Here is a 23614-nt window from a genome sequence, read left to right as displayed (position 1 = left end):
TTGGATTGTATGTATCATGACAGGTACACATACATAGTGATACATAACACTGTCACAACCGACCTTGGTAACTGTTGGAGGCGCCATATTTGAAATTTGTTATGATTGAAGTTATCAGTAATGATGCGGAAAAGTGCGGGACATCTTTGATTTGATCTGACCCTACTAAATGTTATACAAAGACACAAACCTACTCTGGTAATGTATCTGTATGTTGCAGTAGATCATCTGCTATACTTTGATTGGATGCACTGTAAAGCACAAATTATTGGATTACTACACATTAACTTAGAATGCTAAAAGCGAAACTAGAAACAAACACGAACAAAACAATCTTCCTTTTTTCACAATTTTATTATAATATAAAAGAAACAAAATACACAGCAGAACTGAGCAAAAGATGACCATAATACATTTAAATATCTCCTTCAATTAAAATCTTAATGGAATGGTCTATTTTTGAGTACAATTTAGGTAAAACTAATCCTTACAACAATGGGGCTGAAACATTACCAAGATGGTTTACAAAGTACACATCAGTTCTGCAATATGAAAAGTTTTTAAAACAGGCCAATTCATTTTGGAAACTCTAATATACATCAATGATAAGTTCATCTATGGCCCAATCTTCATGGCTTCCATCAGGCATATATCTTCTGATTATTATGGGAATTTTTCTAGCCCTGTAAGGTAAAGTGGATGACACATTAAATACAACTAAATTTGACTATTAAGGGTCCCAGTTAGCTGTCTCAAGCTTGCTGTGCTAAACTACCAAAGGCCTAAAAAAATTGTGTGGTTCCAATTACAAATTACACTCAGTTTTAGAATAGGTGGGGTATAGATTTATATATATATATCATGTGTGATTGTCTAGTTAAAACAGTTATGTTTTCCATTGTTTTCCATATGGATTCTGGGTTATTGGTTTTTTCCCATCAGATGTACAGCCATTACACATTGGAAGAACAGTTTCATATTGTCTTTTTAAGTTGATGTCAATTTCCATATCCAGTATTTTTGTGAGACTTCACAATTTTCACAATTTTATATTTCTTTCCTGAATACATTAAAAAAGGTTTAGGTTTGGTGGTGAAAAATTAGGTGGTCGAGCAACTGGAACCAAATAATTTTATTTTTATTCCTAAGCAACCAGTTTCTTTGTTTATCATAGTGTAATCTTTCACTCCATGGTGTTTAAATTGTAAACAAATTGTTGATAAGACCAAGGCTGGCTAGTCTAACTCTAAGTGACGATCGCACAATGTCAGACAAGCTCAATAAGTGGACTTTGTAACCTACTAACTAAACTTAAAACACACCTCTTTAAGTTAAAATGTATCATGAATTGTGATTTGGTTATTTGACTCAGAGTACAAAATTTATATTATTTTAGTGGTCATTTACGTTCGTTTTAATATTTGACATTTTTAAGGCTTTTATAACAAGTCTCAGTCTATAATTTTAATGACCATTCACTATCCTTTTAACATTTGACATTTTAAGGGTCTTAACGGTATACTTGTTTTTGTAGCATTCACCTTATTTATGTTTTTGTATTTAATGTGCAGCGCTTTTGAATATTTTAAATAGAAAAGGCGCTTTAGAAAATAAATAAACTTAAACTTAAACTTACTAACCAGTGCATGGTTGGTGGCCTGTGTTATATTTTAACAAGCCATGTCCAAGTGTTTAGCAATAGCGGAGACTTGTCTGATTAAATAGTTTTGACTTTATTGTGCGTTACAACGTAGACTTTATTGCTTTAAACAGGGGAAGTCATCACAAGTGGGTAGTTTTAGCACAGACTTTGACAGGAAAACTTGGATGGTTAAAAAATAAAGTTGGATGGTTTAAGAATTATCTTGTACTTGCTGCTGTCGGCAAAATACGTAACAACTTTATTGTATGTGAGAATGAGTGTTCATGGACCCTGAGTTCATAAACTCAAATGAAAATATCTACTAACAGAGTAAAATATTTTTTGAAGTGGATGTCAATGTTGTCACTGATGTCTCATCTGCACTGTCAAGTGCGTAATACAATGACAAAAGAAATGCTGCCAAAACATCAATGAAACTTTGGGACTCACTTCCAACACATATTTTGACTTGGCAAGTAGAAATTTTCGTTTGAAACTTATTGAAAACTACAAAAAAACAAGTCATTGAGAATGACATAGTCCCCGCTATGATTGGGTTTTAAGGAATTATCACTACTCTGATTACGCAACAACACTTGTGAACCTAAATCAAACAGACTTAGATATGTTGTGTCTGCTTGTTGGACATGGAACATGCCTACAACAATAAAGGATTGGTCGGGTATGGGGATCATATCACGATGAAAATGGATATGCACATGTATGTCATAGAACACTGTCCTAATACCAACTTTGAATGTGATCTGTTCAAGCATGTCTGAGTTATGGCTTTGGACATAGAAAAATCGCAAACAAAATGGCTGCCAGGCGGCCATATTGGATCATATTACAACAACAATGAATATGCACATGTATGTCATAGAACACTGTCCTAATACCAACTTTGAATGAGATCTGTTCAAGCATGTCTGAGTTATGGCTTTGGATCGACATAGAAAAATCGCAAACAAAATGGCTGCCAGGCGGCCATATTGGATCGTATCACAACAACAATGAATATGCACATGTATGTCATAGAACACTGTCCTAATACCAACTTTGAATGAGATCTGTTCAAGCATGTCTGAGTTATGGCTTTGGACATGAAAATTCACAAACAAAATGGCTGCAAGGCGGCCATATTGGATCGTATCATGACAACAATGAATATGCACATATATGCTATAGAACACTGTCCTAATACCAACTTTGAATGAGATCTGTTCAAACATGTCTGAGTTATGGCTTTAGACAGGGAAAATTTGCAAACAAAATGGCTGCTAGGCGGCCATATTGGATCGTATCATGAAACAAATTGACGTGCATATGTATGCCATTGTATGTTGCCCCTGTACCAAGTTTGAAAAAAATCAGCCCAGGCATCTCCAAGAAACGGCTGCGGACAAACGCACGGACGCACAGACAGACGGAACCCAATCCATAAGTCCCCGTCCCGGACTTCGTCCGACGGGGACTAAAAACATGTACTTCTCTTGATTCCCTCCACAAGCTATCACACACACACACACACACACTGTACATCTGGAAATTTATGCTATCGTCTTATTTCCGCAGATTTGCTGGAAAACAGTTGTGAAAATAAGTGATGACTGCAATGCCTCTTGTATATGAGCAGTGCACCAGACTTGGTACTTCTGTGAAATCACAAAATTTTGTCATGGCAAAAATATCTAGGTTTACAATATACACATATACTAGGAGGGGGGGGGGGGGCTGAGCTCAAAAGATTGAAATTTGAATCGGTCAGGTCATAGGAACAGGTCATATAGTTTTGGCATATCAGGTCATAGGAACAGTCACCCTAATAACAATACAAAACAAAACAACAACACACGAGGTGAATGCTATTCAATCCCCATTTCAAATACTTGTTTTGTGTAAAGGAAAACTTACTTCAATTCTTTCCTGGCTATTTCCAAAGGATCTGTCTCTCCTTCCAATTCAACCATAACAGGGGCACCCATTCTGTAAACAAAGAATCAAAATTGTAACTCAAAAAGATTCAGTTTTGTTGAATGTCTTCCACTTTTGATCCAACACAACGCCTTCAGAAAGGTCCACCTGAATGGAAAGCATGTGTACAATGTGCCTTGTTATTACTATCATTACAAGGTGTCGTTTTTCTATTTTTATCTAAGAATAAACATTACAAAAGACTTTACATCATGTCACACTATAAGGCACTTCAACAAGTTGTAAAAAGACATACCCAAAGAATTCGGAACACAGTGAATAATAGACTTCATATATTTCAATATTATATTTGATGATAAACATTCATTTCCCTCCACTCCTTCCCTTCTGAAACACACATGGTATAACAAACTTCCTTTTGTCAGTCTATCTAGTATAAGTGCTTATTTTACTGATATGTGAACTCAAGGAATTCAACCATTTTATTTTGGTCACAATTTTGTTTTGATACACCTGTGACCATGTATTATTATACAGAGTCAAATCTAGTTGTTCCTTTGCTCTGCAGATTTTAAACTACTGGCAGACTCTTATGTCAATTCTAATTGTTTGTGTTGGAATCTCCAACTTCATTAAAAGTCCATATTCCTCATTAGACTTACGCTATCTGTAAAGCTCTTGTTCCAAGTACTCTTGCCCGTTCATATTTTGTCATATACGGTGTTGTTATCTTTCTCATTGACTCTTCAGCAATGTCTCCTTGTGGCAGTATATCAATATGTTCACCATCTTCCTAATCATGGAATAAAAAAACGACGATAAGGGATGAGATCATCAATAGATCAATAAAAATGTAAATACTCTTAGTTAGGCTTCAGACCTTCTAAATTACAACTGCAGACATCAGACCATGGACAAATGGAACCTGTTACAAATAGGGAAAGTAAACAACTGAATTGGATTAATAACACTTGGCACAGCATGTTTGAAGTACAGACTTGTATTACATTCCATCATTTGATAAGAACAATTTTCAAAAAGTCAAAGCCAACATAATTTGTAAACAGATTCTACTTTTCCGTGATTTTATCATGCAGTTTTTGTGATCGTGATTTACGTAAGCATTTATTCATTGTTTATACTAAAAATTATAGTTTGAGGCGTGATTGTTTCATTGAAATCATTTTTTTTTTTTAAATTCAACATGTTTTTTTTTTCGTATTTCATTATGTCTGTCCTTGTAAACAACTATTGTGTCATCAGATTGCCTTGTTTCTTGGCGGAATGGTCGTTTGTGTGGATGATGTATGCTTGGTTTTTTTTGCCAATTGCTCCCAAGGTCATGGCGTCTACCAGCAACAGTGCCAAATTTCACTTCATAGATAACATGCAGCTTCCGAGTATGGAGACAGAGCTTTGTTCGCCCACAGCCTGATGTCTGCAGTTGTAAATTAATTGTAATTGGTCAAAATTCAAAATTGCTTCAGACAGCACAATCAATTTCAAATCAGTCACAGCCTTGTTTATAAATGAACATCTGTACACTTACCTCTGGGTTTTCAAGATCATCAAGCCCTGCATCTTCATCGTTCATGGCATCATCCATGTCATCATCATAACTGCAAGTCAAAATTGTGGTATGTACATGTAATTTAGAAACTGACGAATCTATATTTTATCAGGGCTCAAAATTAGCTATAGAGTATATAGGCCAGGGCAAATTGAGAGATCTGAGATATTTTGTCAGGGCTTTAAAATAGCAGTAGTCCAGGGCACATATGATGTAGACATTCAACCTAAATAGTCAATTTACACATACAGTGGTAACGGTAACCGTTACTCTCTTAGAAAATGGCAGTCAATAGAAAATTGCACCTGACAGTGCATTTGTATCATACTATACTCAGGGGTGAACAAATCCACTGGTCCTGGGTCCGGGACTAGCGATTTTTTTGGGCGGACCACACAAATTTTACCTTCTCTGGTCCATCGGACCAGTACCTAACTGTTAATAACAATGTTAAAAAGTCGTCTGAATATATAGATTCATATGCAAGATTTAATGTTTCACATTAGCGGGACCTGGGACCACTAATTCTTTCAGCAGGACCACTGGATTTTTTAAGGCACTGGACTAGGAACCACCAGTTCACAAAATTATTTGTTCACTCCTGATACTCCTAATCTTGCTTGTAGACAATGCACGCGTTTCACTCAACACCGTCCTGCGAAAACCAATGTATCCTATTTTGAGTGTGCCAGCAAAAATGCTGACACATCATAACTAAAGAATTACATATCCCGCTATAAAATATTAGCAATCGATCAAATATGTATTCATTTCACATCTCTTTGACGATAGTAGTCGTGGGTAAGACCACAAAATGTGTCGAATTTCAAACATCCCACTTTACAAATGCCGACTTCCAATAGGCCATCCCACTAAAATAACGGTTGAACTTGTGATTTCGGGTTTTTTGGTCATTCGAACTGGGACTTTTTGTAGCCAAGGCGAGGTAAAATTAATAAATAGTCGATTAATTGCTAATATTTGACCACAGGGTGCATTAATTCTTCAGTTACCAGCATTTCTGGTGAGGCCACCTGGTTTTACGGCTATCTGGGTGTCTTTGCTGTGCGAAGAAGGAAGGGACGATTTACAACAATGTACATGTACTCCGCATGCAAGCAGGACTACCATAGTCCATAACCCATGAACGGTAACTGAAACACATATATGCATTCAACCGAAATGTCGACACACCTATGAGAACGAGGTGTCGAGAAGAGATTTCTGAACAATTTAACTGTTTAAAAGACCGAGATGATACGTATTATACCATCACTTTCATTGTCCATATCCACAAACGTACATGATTCAATTTCAAAGCGACAACAACTACGGTAAACACGGTGGGTTTGTGAAATGCCGTTTATATTTTGTCCCGGTAGTTACATGCCTTTGTTTTGAAACCATTCTCAAGTACATTGTTTCAACTTGCAAAATATTAGTAAATCGTATAAAATTAGGCCTAAACACAACGATAAATGTTGATAAAATGTGCACTCACTTGTCAACATCTTCTTCGTCCGCCATTTTGAATTGCGTTTGTGTGTTTCTAGTTACTTTGCGTTTCTCATCAATAAGTGAGGGCGCACTTCTGTAACCAGAATATAGCATGGGTCAGCATATAGAAGAACTCCAGATCTCAAGCACGGGTGTATTTCAATTTACATGTGTAACAGTGGACCATAATTATCGGAATCACCTGCCTTACTGACGTTTTACACATCTCAAATTATTTCATTGTGAATGTGAATTTCATACCATTTCCCGATACAGAGTTCATAATTATTAATTCGCAAAGAAGGAAGAAAACGAAACGATGAGAAACGCTATTATAGCACTTTACAATATTTTCAATAGACTTCTCTTATCACATTCGTATTAACAGTAACAGAAATATCACCTGATAATTTGGTATCTTTTTTGTTGGAATATTATGATGAATTATTTTTTTAGAACTAGTTGACTAACATTTATGTGTGTGTGTATGTATGTATGTATGTATGTATGTATGTATGTATGTATGTATGTATGTATGTGTATGCATGTATGCATGCATGTAAGCATGTATGTATGTACGTACGTACGTACGTATGTAGGTAGGTAGGTAGGCAGGCGGGTAGGTAGGTATGTATGTATGTATGTATGTATGTATGTATGTATGTAATATGTATGTATATATGTATGAGTGTGTGTATGTGTATGTGTATGTGTGTGCGCGCGCGCATTATGCTATATGTGTGTGTTTCATTATTGTATTGTATTTCATATGTATTTTGCTATTATGTCATATACAAAAAATAACACCAGTTCTAGACCATAGCAGTTTGTCGCTATTGGTTTTGATTGGCTCAAGGTCAGAGAATAGGAATAGAATAATTATAGCAGAGTACAGTCGACCACGATGAACTCAGTCGCCCTTCACTTTTTTTACTTGTTTCTGTGTCAAGTTTGTTATGCATTTGTTATAGATTTAATATATCCACAGAAAATATATAATCCTGTAGGGGTTTAGAATCACAATATGTGCATTGTATTAAATTATGGAAATTTTAATATTTATGATGTCGATTCCATTCCATAGACAGTTCTTTACCATTTTGACCCTATAACCATATCTTTTGTCAACCTGCCACCATTTACAATACAAAGTTTAAAAATAACCTAATACATGCATATAAATGCTTTATTACAATCGTATTTTGCATTATATGAAACCCAGACATCATTGATAAAAGTTGATTATTGTACTCCAGTAGCTAACTACACGTCATCAAGATGAAGTCATTTGTTTTCATCCTGTTTTTAGCCATAAGTGTGCAACAGTTCGCCGATGAGGTAAACTTATTTTATCATTTTGTTATGAACCTGGTTGGTTATTTATTTATTTATTCAACATGTTTTTCACACTGCCACATTGCCATGATTTCTTTAACTCGAAAATCAATGAAATCTTATACTTAGTTTTAAATGATGGTGTGTTTTTTTCCAATTGATTAGTGCCATGGTTCGATGTCCTCATTTCGAATTCGAAGAAGTTGATAAATAGCTTGTGTTTTCGGGATAACATTTCAAGGTGTACTGTTTGTAAGATGTTAATATCCAACAACATTCGACTAAATAGTACATGAAAGTTATAATCGAAAATGAACATTTTTATCAATAAAGAACTGATTGAATATTTGGCATGGTCTTTATCAGGTGTCTCCCTCGTTTTCCCCTCCCACCGGGGAATACTCACAGTTGACGATTGACGTGCCATGCTCAGATTTTTAGTCTAAAAAGTGATGTAGATTTAAGACAAGGTTATTCAATAATGTAGCCATCTAATCTTAATCTAATATGAGATCAATCCTTCCATTACAAATTACATATTTCTTTGTTCAAATTGGTCTAAAATCTTATTTCGGATTTCGCACCGGCACACCAGCTCCCCAACCGTAAAACTAGTTGATTAGTGAGCGGGTGCGGGTGGGGTGGGGGCTTTTCAAGTTTGATATTTTCGATCGATATGCTGAATTCATACTCTTCATCCTAACAGCTGTTTAAAAGAAGTGTCAGCAGAGGTTGCACGTGCTTTGTAAATTGCGTTATTCTAAATATTGATTCCCATTTGTTCCTTTAAGCTTATACTTTATTGCAACGTGGGTTGAACCATAACCACCCCTGACATTGTATACCATCTGTCATTTACCTCCTGTCATTAGCTGATGAAATGCATGTACACTGAAGCGTGTTATCGTCGACAAAATATCATGAAGTTGTTAGATAAAGATAAAATGATTTCAGTCCACAAAAAAAGTGAAAACGGCTGAAGTGTCAGGAATAAACCTTCCAAGAGCTGAATCCTTAAAACAACCGAAAGTGCTGGAAAAATATTAGGAATTGATGAACTAAAGAGGAAAATAAAGATCAATATAGCAGTACATGCTATAGCTACAGAAGAAGAAAATAAGCTGTCCAGGAAGAGAAGTCATAACGGATAGCCGAGATACAATTGTTACTTGTGTTATTTAGTCAAAAGTTGTCCTTTCCCATCATAAAAATTTAGTCTAAACAAAGTATACTTTCACTTGACTTTCAATTTTGACGGTCCAATAAGAAGACTCACCAGTTTCCGTCGAAGGTCGTCGTTTGCGAAAGTTGTTAGATAAAGATAAAATTATTTCAGTCCACACAAAAAAGTGAAAACGGCTGAAGTGTCAGGAATAAACCTTCCAAGAGCTGAATCCTTAAAACAACTGAAAGTGCTGGAAAAATATTAGGAATTGATGAACTAAAGAGGAAAATAAAGATCAATATAGCAGTACATGCTAAAAATTTGAGAAAAAATAAAGTACATGGCGAGGCAAGTGATCACTTACAAAATTAGAAAAAAAATAACGTTACAGCTTATTGGTAACTCGAAGTTAAATCATAGTCGCGTATCAAACCAATTTTGCATGGTGTGGCAGACTGTAATCAAACCTGTCTGGTTGTCAGTATGGAATAATAGGGACGTCTTTATGTGACATACTTGTACAATATATCTTTTTATTTCCGAGGATAATTGATGTCGACACACCAGGACGCCACAGGTGTTATCATAAACATTCCCATTCCATTATGTTACCAACTGATATATGTATATTTAGTGTTGTTATTATATTTAAAGTAGTTTTAAAACATTTTCAAAACAATTTTTCTCAAATCAGCATGCCATGTAATTATGAAGGAGTTCCTTCCTATTCTTTTAAGGCTACGCATTCATGAACGTACAGACAACTGACACCCACTCCCTACTATCCTCACCACCACCACCACCACCACCACCACCGAATTGGGTCCGTTCAATAGATGCAATCATCAAAAACACCTGTGTTATATTGTCACACAATTTGAATGAGTTTTCCTTTGTATTCATGTACACAGCTCAAGTTTCCATATTGATATTTTAAGCTCCAAATACATTATTGAAAAAACCATCTGGTACAAATATTCAATTTAGTTTGATATAGAAATTTGTTAAAATAATAAAGGCTTTATTTCAAAAATGTTCCATAACAAACTGAATTGAATGTGTTTCCAAAGACTTTGTGTAGTTATGAATCTTGCATAGAAATTTTCTATTAAAAATCCAATGGAGGGTACGACTGTTAATTGTTATGTGTAACTGAATGAATACCTCTTTCATCAAGTTGTATAAGAGACCTGGTATTATTAATTTGAGAAAAATGTCAAGAGAGATAATTTAAGTTTTTTGTCTTTTTGATGTTTTAATGGTTATATTGAATTTTACAGATTGTCGTACTTTCTACATTTTAGTGAACTTTACTTTAGTAATAGTATGAATTCTGAAATATTAAATAATCAGAATCAGGCATTAATAATGTGCTAATGAACATCCAAACATCTCTCTCTCTCTCTCTCTCTCTCTCTCTCTCTCTCTCTCTCTCTCTCTCTCTCTCTCTCTCTCTCTCTCTCTCTCTCTCTCTCTCTCGTGAGAACGATAGCGTTTGTACGTAGTTCCGTTTGTTGAATTTTGAGTGGTTGTTTTGTTTAATTGTTAATTCATAAAAGATACCATATTGTTATAATCGACATTAAACCTATACTATATCCTACTATATGATATATGAATGGTATTTCACATGTAATTAACCAGCAAGTTTTACTTCATTTCATCCGACCATCCTTAAATAATTCCAGACTGGTCGACCAACCAGCACTAATGAAAATTAATGGGAACCATATATGTTGCTAAATACATACAAGCCAGTTCATCCAAACCTTTGTAAGGATTACTCATCAGGATTATATGTCGAAAAACGTGTCAAAACGTTTAGGTACCAGTTAATGTTTTTTTTATTCCTATTTTTAAATATTAATGATTGACAGGTATATAGTAGTTTTGTCGTTAACATTGTAAACGACAAACAGTTATATGCCTGTGTCTTTCATACATAACCATCACGAAGCCCATGTTATATGAACAAGGTCAAATGTAGCTACAAGTTGCTTTAAAGGTATGTCAAGTTGATATTTAAAAAAAACGCTGAACAATTTACACCTCCAACACATAGATATGCTAATTAGTGGTTTTACAATATTTTCAATAGACTTCTCTTATCGCCTTCGTATTAACAGTAACAGAAATGTCATCTGATAATTTGGTATCTTTTCTGTTGGAATATTGTATAATTTAGAACTAGTTGACTAACTAATTTATGTGTGTGTGTGTGTGTGTGTGTGTGTGTGTATGTATGTATGTATGTATGTATGTATGTATGTATGTATGTATGTATGTATGTATGTATGTATGTATGCACTGAACATTGTTTTCTTTGGATATTTGGCGCTATATAAATTTATTAAATAGATAGATAGATAGATAGATAGATAGATAGATAGATAGATAGATAGATAGATAGATAGATAGATAGATAGATAGATAGATAATGTATGTGTGTGTGTATTATATTAAAATATGGAAATTTTAATATTTATGGTATCAATTCCATTCCATAGACAGTTCTTTACCATTTTGACCTTATAACCATCTCTTTTGTCAACCTGCCACCATTTACAATACAAAGTTTAAAAATAACCTATCTACATGCATATAAATGCTTTACTACAATCATAGTTCGCATTATATGAAACCCAGACATCGTTGATAAAAGTTGATTATTGTACTCCAGTAGCTAACTACACGTCATCAAGATGAAGTCACTTGTTTTCATCCTGTTTTTAGCCATAAGTGTGCAACAGTTCGCCGATGAGGTAAACTTATTGTATCATTTTGTTATGAACCTGTTTGGTTATTTATTTATTCGACATGTTTTTCATACTGCCACATTTCTTTAACTCGAAAAGCAAAGAAATTTTACACTTAGTTTTAAATGATCATGTTTTTTCCAATTAATTAGTGCCACGGTTCGATGTCTTCAATCCGAATTCGAAGAAGTTGATAAATAGCTTGTGTTGTCGGGATAACATTTCAAGGTGTACTGTTTGTAAGATGTTAATATCCATCAACATTCGACTAAATAGGACATGAAAGTTATAATCGAGATTGAATATTTTTTATCAATACAGAATTGAACCAATTGAATATTTGGCATGGTCTTTATCAGGTGTCTCCCTCGTTTTCCCCTCCCCCGGGAATACTCACAGTTGACGATTGACGTGCCGCACTCAGATTTAATTTAAGAAGGTTATTCAATAATGTGGCCATCCAATCTTAATCTAATATGAGATCACTCCTTCCATTACAAATTGCATATTTCTTTGTTCAAATTGGTCTAAAATCTCGTCTGGGATTTCGCACCAGGGTGGCACACTGGCACCGTACCCCAACCGTAAAACCAGTTGATCAGTGAGGGGGTGGGGTGGGGTGGGGGCTTTTTCAAGTTTAATATTTTCGATCGATATGCTGAATTCATACTCTTTATCTTAACAGCTCTCACTCACTCACTCACTCACTCACTCACTCACTCACTCTCTCTCTCTCTCTCGCTCTCTCTCTCTCTCTCTCTCTCTCTTTCTCTCAATTAGCAAATGAAACGCTTTACTTAGGTGTTAGGATATGGATGCTATAAACGATTGTGGTACATACAGAAAACGCTTTACTTAGGTGTTATGGGTTGTAATCTAGAACTTTGGCGTCAATCTTGTATCCAATTTTGCATTAATGCATTATATATTATTTTAATTCTGGAAAAAATTGTTCCGTTTGCAGGCGATGGCAGATTGTGACCATGGTAAGTTGACATTATTATATTTGTTGTGTCTTTTAAGGGGGGGGGGGTGTTCATTCTCTTCTGCTTTCAATCTACATACATACAAACACAGACAAGTACTTACTTGTCTATGATACAAACAAAATAACATACCTCTAAAATTAGATTTTTTGATAAGTTTGTAATTTTGCGATGATAGACCCTACACGAAGGGTGTATGGTGCAATTAACTTCCACGGTCGACAACCTCAATGATCGCGGAGTTGCTGAATTTCGACACCTGGTACTGTTTATTCCACAATGATGTCAACAGCTGTAGTTAGGTAGATATAGAAGTGTTGGAAATCTAAATGAAATGAAACAAAAGTCATAAACATTTATGATTTCAAGAGGACAAGTCAATGGGATTCACCATCTGGAGTATTAGAATTATTAGAATTAGAATTCTATTCTAGTATACTATAAAAGACATTGGTTATGGAGTGAAAGCATCTTTCGACACAATAACTGGGATGAGAAAAGAAAAGAAGAGTAGAGATTATTGAAATACTGGTTTCCAGATGTTTCATACATCTATGTAAACGTTAAATGTAAACTAAAAGTTAAACTACTTTGTTTAGGATAACAGGTCATTGACCTGTACGTTCACTTAAACAGCTAGAAGTGTTTTTAAATCGAAGCCACGTAAACGTGTGCGGTTGGTTGGTTGGTCTGTTGGTTGGTTGGTTGTTTGGTTGATTAGTTGGTTGGTTGGTTGGTTAGTTAGTTGCTTTGCGACCGATTAATCGATCGATCATGATTGATTGATTGATTGATAGGTTGGTCGGTTGGTTGGTTGATTGGTTGGTTGGTTGGTTGGTTGGTTGGTTGGTTGGTTGATTGATTGATTGATTGATTGATTGATTGATTGATTGATTGATTGATTGATTGATTGATTGATTGATTGAACGACTTACTGACTGACTGACTGATCGGTCGAGCGGTCGGTGGGTGGGAGCGTGGATGGGTTGGTGGGTGGGTGGGTTGGTTAAAGGATAGGTGGATGGATGGATGGATGGATGGATGGATGGATGGGAGGATTTTGATTTCTGCTACTAACTCCACATTTTGTCTAATGATGAAATTAGATCCCTGTAACCTCAACTATTGTCAGAATGGTGGGACATGTTCTCAGGTGGGGGATACATGTACGTATGTGTGTGTCTGCGATACATGTTACTCCGGGACCTATTGTACGACCAGTGAGTATATCAGCACATACATCGTCGATTAACTGGAGAGATTTTACCTTTATAAGCGTGTTTCGATGAAATACACGTACTTGCACAATACCAAATGAACGTGTGTTAAGGTGGACTACGTAACTCAGTATGAAGTGTGTTACAAATGAATATCAATATACATCGCACTTTGAACTTTCGTTATTTTGAACTTGAATGTAAACACACAGTCATGAACATTCTACGAGTTGGCCGTGACAATACTTTTAATAGTTTGTAGCAACATCACTTATTTTTCACTCGTATTAAATGATATAAACTGTCGTCCAGATATTAGGTTTTCTTTCTCAGATGCTCAGTGGAAATGACCATAATCTACGAGAGTGCTCAATATGTTGACTTAATGCCTGCTACACTACTAGCCTTTCTAGGTTCCCGGTCCTGTATCAACTTTGGTGATAGGGAACTCGTTCTCTAAGCCCTCTAGCAACGAGATTGGACCGGAGCCCAGTTTAGGTATATGTACTCAGTAATACACAGTGTATATATGAATCTAGTGAACACATGTACAGTCACATGTGACGTGTTATGTATATCTTTTCTTTTTTTCAATTACAGACGAATGTAAATAATGGTGGTAATATATGAAAGCATACAAGTCATGATACTATGTAAGTATTTTCCGTGTTGTGTCGTTGGGGGCGATGTATTTACATTTATGACGCACGTGCGCAAACGCGAACACTAATATACACGCGTACACACGCACACACACACACACACACACACATACACACATACACACACATACATACATACATACATACATACATACATACATACATACATACATACATACATACACACACACACACATACATACATACATACATACATACATACATACATACATACATACATACATACATACATACATACATACATTACAATGTGTAGTCCTATACGTGAATTTGTCACTTTAGAGATACCCGTTATATTTATTTTCTTTATTTTTCGTAAACATAACTAGGCCTGAGCCCCCTGTTGGCCCAAATAAAGGCAAAATAAAAAACATCAAGTTACTAACATACTGCACACAGAATTTAATAGTAATCTCAATCTTGCCGCCATCGATCATCCTCCCCTCCCCTTCCTCTCCCCCCTCATGGAAATAATTTAACGATGATTATTTTAACAATTGTTTTATTCACTAGTCACCTATTATCTTGTTTGTAATTTCAGAATGTGGAATAAACGTTCAGTCTTCGAATCTTAACAAGTACTGGTCAACTGAAAGTTACCGTGGCTTGTATAACTCTATCGTATATCATTATAATGGGTCGTATATATCATCAAGTCAGACCGTGCATGCAGAATATGATATTTCTAAACTTGACATAATTATCTGTATTTTAATTTCAACCAATTACCGGATAATAAACTCCGTTGCATCGCAATTGTTTGTGTGACTTTCTAACTAACAGCGCCATCTAACGGCAATATTTGGTTAACGTAACCTCTGTGGTGTGATAGTAAACCTAGAAATGCATGCGACGCGTATATCTTTGCTGATACAAGAGTGAGATGTAGGTGTGGTATGGGTCGGGGTCACATGATCGATCCTGATGTGATCCCTAAAAATGAAACCTGGTGAAATAAAAATGAAGACTTTCAAATTGAACGTGAACTTAGCATGGCCAACAACTTAGACTATATCGTAACGTTATATGGCGAGGCGTGGCGCGGCATGGCGTGGTGTGGTGTGGTCTGGCGTGGGCTATAGTGTGATGGGGTGAGCGTGGTGATGTATGATATGGTGTTGAGTGGTGTGGGTAATTCTGTGGAATGGTGTAAGCCCTAGCTATATCAATTTTTTGTGTGTTAATGCACGTAATGCAATATAGAATTTTTTTATTATGCTACATATTATGATAATTTTATTTATAAAGTCAGAAAACTACCTTTTTATATAAAAAGTGAGTTACTGGCAATTAAACCCTATTGCAGCTTGTCGGATTTCCCAAACGAATAAGAATATATTTGGTCTTTTCTATAATTATCTAAGCATTTATTTCTAGTGTTGCACCAAAGGCTTCGGACTTCACTTCGGAAAGGATACTACGTGTAGTATAGTACCGCTGCCCGGATGCTGATAAGCAATACAGATAAAGAAGATTTATAATGCGCTTAAATCTTTGCAAGTAAAAATTGAGCCACCCCAGTTGTAAATCACAAGTAACTGAACTTAGTATAGTCTGTAGACGGGATTTGTTGTTATCCCTTTATATCAATGTGATCCTTTGTGAATCTAACATCACGCCCTCAGTGTTAGTCAGAATATTACCATTCATTTTCAAAGAATTTACTCTTGACCTCGTAATAATAAGCCGAAATCCCGGGGTGGTACGTACCAGTCGGTGATCATGCCAGCTGTGGTAGTGGTGTGCGGCCAACTTGGATATACTGCCAACCCACCGGTACCCCATTTTAGATCCTTCTTGACCAAAAACGAAAACAGATGTTGTGTCAGCAAAAATACACTAGTAGTAGTTCCATATATTAAAGAATTGGTGGATCGCAAAATGTAGTTTTCACTCTAAGTATTTTCCCTAAGGAGGCAGCATTTTAGGGGACAAATAATGGCACAGATATGATTTGGTAAAGGGCAATGAGCCACATGTTAGACCAAGCAAAGTCGCAAATAATGTGGGGCGGACTCCGATTTAAACTCCTCAGCTCGAAATAAAAAATACGTATAGTCAAATAGGGGGTGTAGTGGTTTACGACGATGACGTCTGATGATTTACATCCAACAGCGTACGTTTTTTATGGTCCTTGTTTTGACCAAAAAGAAAGTCTACGAAGTTAGTAAACTGCAGCAAGTAACATCACTTGATAAAAGAATGTATATGTCATCAGCATGTCAAAGACCTGTTGATCTCGAGACATAAAATCTCGAGCTCGTGAAACAGAAATAAAGACTTTCAAATTGAAACATTGCCAACGAGACTACTATTACGGAATGTGGAAACACAAGGTGAGTGTAACTTATAGTCTCTATGGTAACCGCACGTGTACAACCATAAAGAGTACGCATGCGCCGCGGTCAGATTAAAAGTTTTCATTCTCCCTTTTTTGACCAAGTTTCCTATCACCTTGTTATCATTGCCATTCTATCAGTAGTATAGATGCGGAAACTGGAAACTCCGAGTCGCCATTCTACCTTTGCATATATATCATAGCATAGCAATTTATTTTTTGTTTTTGTTTTAGTTTAAACAAAAAAAAACAAACAAACAAACAAACAAACAAACAAACAAACAAACAAAAACAAATTATGTAATAGCGTTTCCCATCGTTTCGTTTTCTTCCTTCTTTGCGAACTCATAGAATTGTAATTTCAATGGGGTATGTTACATCTTCAACCCCCGTCTTCAAAATCAGTGTCTGAATTTGAGCAAAATATTGTATCTCTGTATCGAGAAATGATATGAAATGCACATTTACAATGAAATACTTTGAGATGTGTAAAATGTCAGTAAGGTATTATTACAGGTTACCACACATTTACAGAGAATGTACATAATTTGAATGTAGTTTACCAAAATTATATTTATTAGTATCACCAATCATCTACAAAATTATAGATTTTATAAATTGGCAATATATAACCGGTTGCTAATGTGTGTGTGCGTGCGTGCGTGCGTGCGTGCGTGCGTGTGTGTGTGTGTGTGTGTGTGTGTGTGTGTGTGTAAACTTTGAAGGGGTGGTGACTTATTATGCACCAATAGTTTAGTCCGTTGCAAATGATCAATATTTGATAACAGAAGGCTGAAGCCAACGGGGTAAATGTTGGCTGTTAACAGTCATACCACTTCAATGAACACAAATCACAAATATAATATATGTTAGTATCTATGTGATGATATTGCACGTATAGACGGTAATTTTTTTCTGATCAATCCCTACCTCGTTCCCTCCCTCCAACCCTCCATTCACCCCACTGTCTCTCTGTCTATGTCTCTCTGTCTTTCTGTCTGTGTCTCTCTCTGTCTGTCTGTCTCTATCTCTTTCTGTGTGTGTGTGTCTGTCTCTGTCTCTGTCTGTCTCTCATTGTCTCTTTCTGTCTCTCTCTCTCTCTCTCTCTCTCTCTCTCTCTCTCTCTCTCTCTCTCTCTCTCTCTCTCTCGATAGCATGTGTACTCCGTTTGTTAAATTTTGCGTGGTTGTTTTGTTTGTTAATTCAGAAAAGATATTCAATCGGTACAATCGACATTTACAATCATACTATATCATATTGTACAGTATATGAATGGTATTTCACATGTAATTAACCAGCAAATGTTTACTTCATTTCATCTTGTGATCTTTAAATAACTCCAGACTGGTCGACCAACCAGTACTTATGAAAATTAATGGCAAAATGTATGTTATTATTATTATTATTACTATTAATATTTTAAATTATCTTTATTCAGGATAAAACTCAATAACCGTTACAAACAACGCAGAACGTTGTAGGGTTGGCTTCTTTCAATTGAGGTTCTTTTACATCATGTTACACACAAGTGAGTTCATTCAAACCTTTGTTTGTTATACTCGGGATCACATGTCGAAAAACATGTCAAAAAGTTTACGTACCAGTTAGTATTTTTGTATTCTATTTTTTTGAATTTTAATCATTGAATAGTAGTGTGAATTGTCTATAACAATGTAACAGACAAACATTTATGTGCCTGTGTGTTTCATACATAACCACTACAAAGCCCGTGTTATATTAGTGTCGCTGCCAGACTCGTACGTGACTATCGTCCCTAATCTTTTTATGTATGCCGAGCGGCTGAGCCGCGAGGCTCTCTCTTCTCGGCTGAGCCGCGAGGCTCTCTCTTCTCGTGGCTAAGCCGCTCGGCATACAAAGCTTAGGGACGTATCACGAGTCTGGCAGCGAGACTGAACAAGGTCAAATGTAGCTACAAGTTGCTTTAAAGGTATGTCAAATTGACATAAAAAAATAAACACGCTGAACAATTTACACCTCCAACACATAGATATGCTAATTTAATAGCACTTTACAATATTTTCAATAGACTTCTCTTATCACGTTCGTATTAACAGTAACAGAAATATCATCTGATAATTTGGTATCTTTTCTGTTAGAATATTGTGATAAATTATTTTTTTTAGATCTAGTTGACTAACATGTATATGTATGTATGTATGTATGTATGTATGTATGTATGTATGTATGTATGTATGTATGTATGTATGCATGTATGTATGTATGTATGTATGTATGTATGTATGTATGTAATGTATGTATGTATGTATGTATGTATGTATGTAATGTATGTATGTATGTATGCATGTATGTATGTATGTATGTATGTATGTGTGTGTGTGTGTATGTATGTATGTATGTATGTGTGTATGTATGTATGTATGTATGTATGTATGTATGTATGTATGTATGTATGTATGAATCTACGCATGCATGTATATTATGTGTGTGTCTGCGCGCGCATTATGATATATGTGTGTGTTTTATTATTGTATTATATTTTATATGTATTTTGCTATTATGTCATGTACAAAAATTACACCAGTTCATACACCATAGCAGTTTGTCGCTATTGGCTCTGATTGGCTGAAAGTCAGAGAATAGGAATAGAATAATATCAGAGTACAGTCGACCACGATGAGCTCAGTCGCCGCTCACTTTTTTTTTACTTGTTTCTGTGTCAAGTTTGTTATGTATTTATACAATTAATTGAGTTAATATAGATTTAATATATCCACAGAAAATATATAATCTGGTAGGGTTTAGAATCACAATATGTGCATTGTATTAAATTATGGAAATTTTAATATAATTTATGATGTCGATTCCATTCCATATATTAAATAATCATATAGACAGTTGTTTACCAATTTCTAATTTGACTACATAACCATCTCTTTTGTCATCCTACCACCATTTACAATACAAAGTTTAAAAATAATCTTTCTACAAACATATAAATGCTTTACTACAATCATAGTTCGCATTATATGAAACCCAGACATCGTTGATAAAAGTTGATTATTGTACTCCAGTAGCTAACTACACGTCATCAAGATGAAGTCACTTGTTTTCATCCTGTTTTTAGCCATAAGTGTGCAGCAGTTCGTCGATGAGGTAAACTTATTTTATCATTTTGTTATGAACCTGTTTGGTTATCTACTTATTCAACATGGTTTTTCACATTGACATAATTTCTTTAACTCGAAAATCAAGGAAATCTTACTCTTAGTTTTAAATGATCATATTTTTTTCCAATTAATTAGTGCCACGGTTCGATGTCCTCAATTCGAATTTGAAGAAGTTGATAAATAGCTTGTGTTTTCGGGATAACATTTCAAGGTGTACTGTTTGTAAGATGTTAATATCCATCAACATTCGATCGACTAAATAGCACATGAAAGTTATAATCGAAAATGAATATTTTTATCAATACAGAACAGATTGAATATGTGGATTGGTCTTTATCAGGTTTCTCCCCTTTTCCCCTCCCTCAGGGGAATACTCACAGTTGACGATTGACTTGCCACACTCAGATATTTTAGTCTAAAAAGTTAAAAGTGGTGTAGATCTAAGACAAGGTTATTCAATAATGTGGCCATCCAATCTTAATCTAATATGGTATCAATCCTTCCATTACAAATTGCATATTTCTTTATTCAAATTGGTCTAAAATCTCGTCTGGGATTTCGCACCAGGGTGGCACACCAGCTCCCCAACCGCAAAACCAGTTGACTAGTGATGGGGTGGGGTGAGGTGGGTACTTTTCAAGTGTGACATTTTCGATGGATATGCTGAATTCATACTCTTCATCCTAACAGCTGTTTAAAAGAAGTGTCAGCAGACGTTGCACGTGCTTTGTAAATTGCGTTATTCTAAATATTGATTACCATTTGATCCTTTAAGCTTATACTTTATGAATAATGATTTATAATAATAATAATTTTATCCTCATAAACCATATGAATAAATCATATGAATGAATTATAACAATATACTCAATGTACAAAGTTGAAGAGAGAAAAAGAATGAAAATAGTTGAATTTAGTTACTCATCGAGTTCAGCCTCATTACCAAGTATACAAAAATTAGCAAAATATTTTAAGTGACGACTGTTAACATTCCTGTTATGCAAAAATATACATGTACTTAGAAACTATCAGATATGGAGAATGAGTACAGCGAAAGAAAAAAAAATATATATATATAAATATATAATATATATATATATATATAAAGATAATCATAATTTCCAACAGTAACAACACACATAAAAAAGCAATAGAATCAAGGGGGAGGGGAAACAAATATATAACCCTTGTAAGAAATAATTTCATTTTTTTAATCTCTATCTTGATTGGATATTTTTTAATGTTTTCTGGGAAACTGTTCCACACCATAGGACCAACAAATTTGATTGACATCTGGCTAATCTACTTTTAAATTTAGGGGGATAAAGAATATTTTTATCTTTTGACTGAGTACAATAAACATGATCTGAAGGGGAGAAGTATGACTTAAAATGCGAGGGGAGTCTGTCATGGAGTGCATAACTTGAATTGATTGTGTATATCAAGAATTTTAAGCTTCTTGAATAAAGGAGCACTATGCGAATCATAATTACTGGCTGATATAATACGCACAATCCGTTTTTGAGCTAAAATAATATAATCAAGATATTATTAAACGACTACCCAATACTTCAAGACCAAAGGAAATATGAAGTAAAACAAAAGTGTTATAGAGCATCACTAGTATCGCCTGTGGGACTAGGGATCTAAGCTTATAAAATATTCCAGTTAACCTGCAATTTTTTTTCACCTCAGTAACATGATTTTTCTACTTTAACTTATTGTCCATAAAAACCCCAACAAAAGATATACAACTAACTTCTTTCAATGTAACGCCAAAACATTTTTTCCCGAATCAGCATGCCACGTAATGAAGGAGTTCCTTCCTATTCTTTTAAGCCTTGGGCTACGCATTCATGAACGTACAGACAACTGGCACCCACTCCCTACTATCCACACCAACACTACCACCACCACCACCACCACCACCACCACCACCAAATTCGGTCCGTTCAATTTTGACCGATGCACTTATCAAAAACACCTGTGTTATATTGTCACTCAATTTGAATGAGTTTTCCTTTGTGTAACTGAATGAATACCTCTTTCATTATACAAGAGACTTGGTATTATCAATTTGGAAAAAATTGCCAATAACACCCGCACATTTACTTTGGATTTTGCTCTTTTATATTTTCACTTAAAATATCTGGAAAAGGGTGTTTTATGAAAACGTATAGAATAAGAATTTTAATTAGTATTTATATGAGAAAATTGTGATGTTGTCAACATTTACTTGGCACTGTCCAACTTAGACAATGGAATTTTAAGGAAAAAAGTAAATGAGCAAAACCCAAAGTAAATGTGTGGGTGTTCAATAGAGATAAGACAAGTTTTTATAGATGCTTAGCTGAAATTTCTATCGTGTCTCTGCATGCAGTGATATCTCAATATAGGCGTATCTGTGAGTATGTCGTAGCATGTACTTATCTACATAATTCCTGTACGAAAGCAATTTCCATGTATTTATAGTGATTAATAGTTTCAGAATTATATCTGATGGAACAGAGATCTACTGTTCATCTGTGCAGGGTCGTTGACTCTCCATTTTAGAATGTTGCTCGTGTATATGATATTGTATGTTACATTTGTGTAATACGCATAGTGTTATGAGAATATGCATTTATATGGGAACTTAATCATATAAACAAGAAAATGAGTAACGTCCATTTCACACATGTACACCCCCCCCCCCCAACCTAAGTAAAGCGTTTTCTGTATATACCACAATTGTTTATATGATAACATCCATATCAAGCGTAAAAGTATACTGTTTCATTTGCTGAAATTGACCACATTAGCTCGTCTTGTAAATAAATCAATTGAAATACTATACGTTTATATGTAATATTAATGCTATAAATGAGCGTACCACATACAGAAAGTACTTTACTTCAGTGCTACTAGTTGTAATATGAATGTTATAAATGAGTGTACCACATACTTACTTCATTGTTACTCGTTGTAAATACATTAGATATTATTGATTTTAACTTTGGAAAATATTCTTCCATTTTAAGGCGATGGCAGAGTGTGAACATGGTACGTTGACATTGTTATTTTTGTTTTTGTTTTTATTTTTGGAGTGGGAGGGGTGGGGTCATTCACTTCAAACAAAATAACACACACTCTAAAATTAGACGGCCTTAAACTGAACACAGAATTTTTGATAAGTTTGTAATTTTGCCAATGATAGACCCTACACGAAGGGTGTATGGTGCAATTAACTTCCACGGTTGACAACCTCAATGATCGTGGAGTTACTGAATTTCGACACCTGGTACTGTTTATTCCACAATGAAGTCAACAGCTGTAGTTAGGTAGATATAGAAGTGTTGGAA

At 35.1% G+C, this 23614-nt stretch overlaps 1 protein-coding gene and 2 long non-coding RNA genes across 4 annotated transcripts in view; 2 read left to right on the top strand and 1 right to left on the bottom strand.

The window, feature by feature from the left end:
• Window positions 1–368: 368 nt before the first annotated feature.
• On the bottom strand, window positions 369–6680 carry LOC144445680 (DNA-directed RNA polymerases I, II, and III subunit RPABC2-like). The gene is made up of 5 exons (XM_078135316.1): window positions 6649–6680; window positions 5127–5196; window positions 4240–4370; window positions 3557–3628; window positions 369–683 (listed from the first exon to the last, which is right to left on the bottom strand). The coding sequence occupies exons 1-5, from the start codon at window positions 6672–6674 to the stop codon at window positions 590–592; spliced, it is 393 nt and encodes a 130-aa protein (XP_077991442.1). The 5' UTR covers window positions 6675–6680; the 3' UTR covers window positions 369–589.
• Window positions 6681–7869: 1189 nt separating this feature from the next.
• On the top strand, window positions 7870–15515 carry LOC144446013 (uncharacterized). Of its 2 annotated transcripts, none has more exons than XR_013481941.1 (5): window positions 7870–7982; window positions 12865–12886; window positions 13993–14106; window positions 14704–14756; window positions 15328–15515. It is a non-coding gene; the product is annotated as an uncharacterized LOC144446013 (long non-coding RNA). The 2 variants fall into 2 exon arrangements; XR_013481940.1 differs by lacking the exon at window positions 7870–7982 and adding an exon at window positions 11770–11906.
• A 4623-nt stretch (window positions 15516–20138) lies between these two features.
• LOC144446035 (uncharacterized) overlaps window positions 20139–23614 on the top strand; it is a 6229-nt gene continuing 2753 nt past the window's right edge. The window contains exons 1-2 of the long non-coding RNA XR_013481946.1: window positions 20139–20259; window positions 23294–23315. This is a non-coding gene — a long non-coding RNA (uncharacterized LOC144446035). The remainder of the gene's footprint in view (window positions 20260–23293; window positions 23316–23614) is intronic.

Source organism: Glandiceps talaboti, chromosome 14 (assembly GCF_964340395.1).
Source record: "Glandiceps talaboti chromosome 14, keGlaTala1.1, whole genome shotgun sequence".
In the NCBI taxonomy this organism is placed as follows: Eukaryota; Metazoa; Hemichordata; class Enteropneusta; family Spengelidae; genus Glandiceps; species Glandiceps talaboti.
This window is presented reverse-complemented; position numbering and strand designations above follow the sequence as displayed.

Excerpts from the sequence above, each read along its gene's own strand:
- LOC144445680 (XM_078135316.1), bottom strand. The coding sequence starts at position 6,674 with ATGGCGGACGAAGAAGATGTTGACAA. Across the intron at positions 5,197-6,648 it reads GACGAAGAAGATGTTGACAA|TTATGATGATGACATGGATG; the intron begins GTGAGTGCACAT and ends TTTGACTTGCAG. Across the intron at positions 4,371-5,126 it reads ATGATCTTGAAAACCCAGAG|GAAGATGGTGAACATATTGA; the intron begins GTAAGTGTACAG and ends TTCCATGATTAG.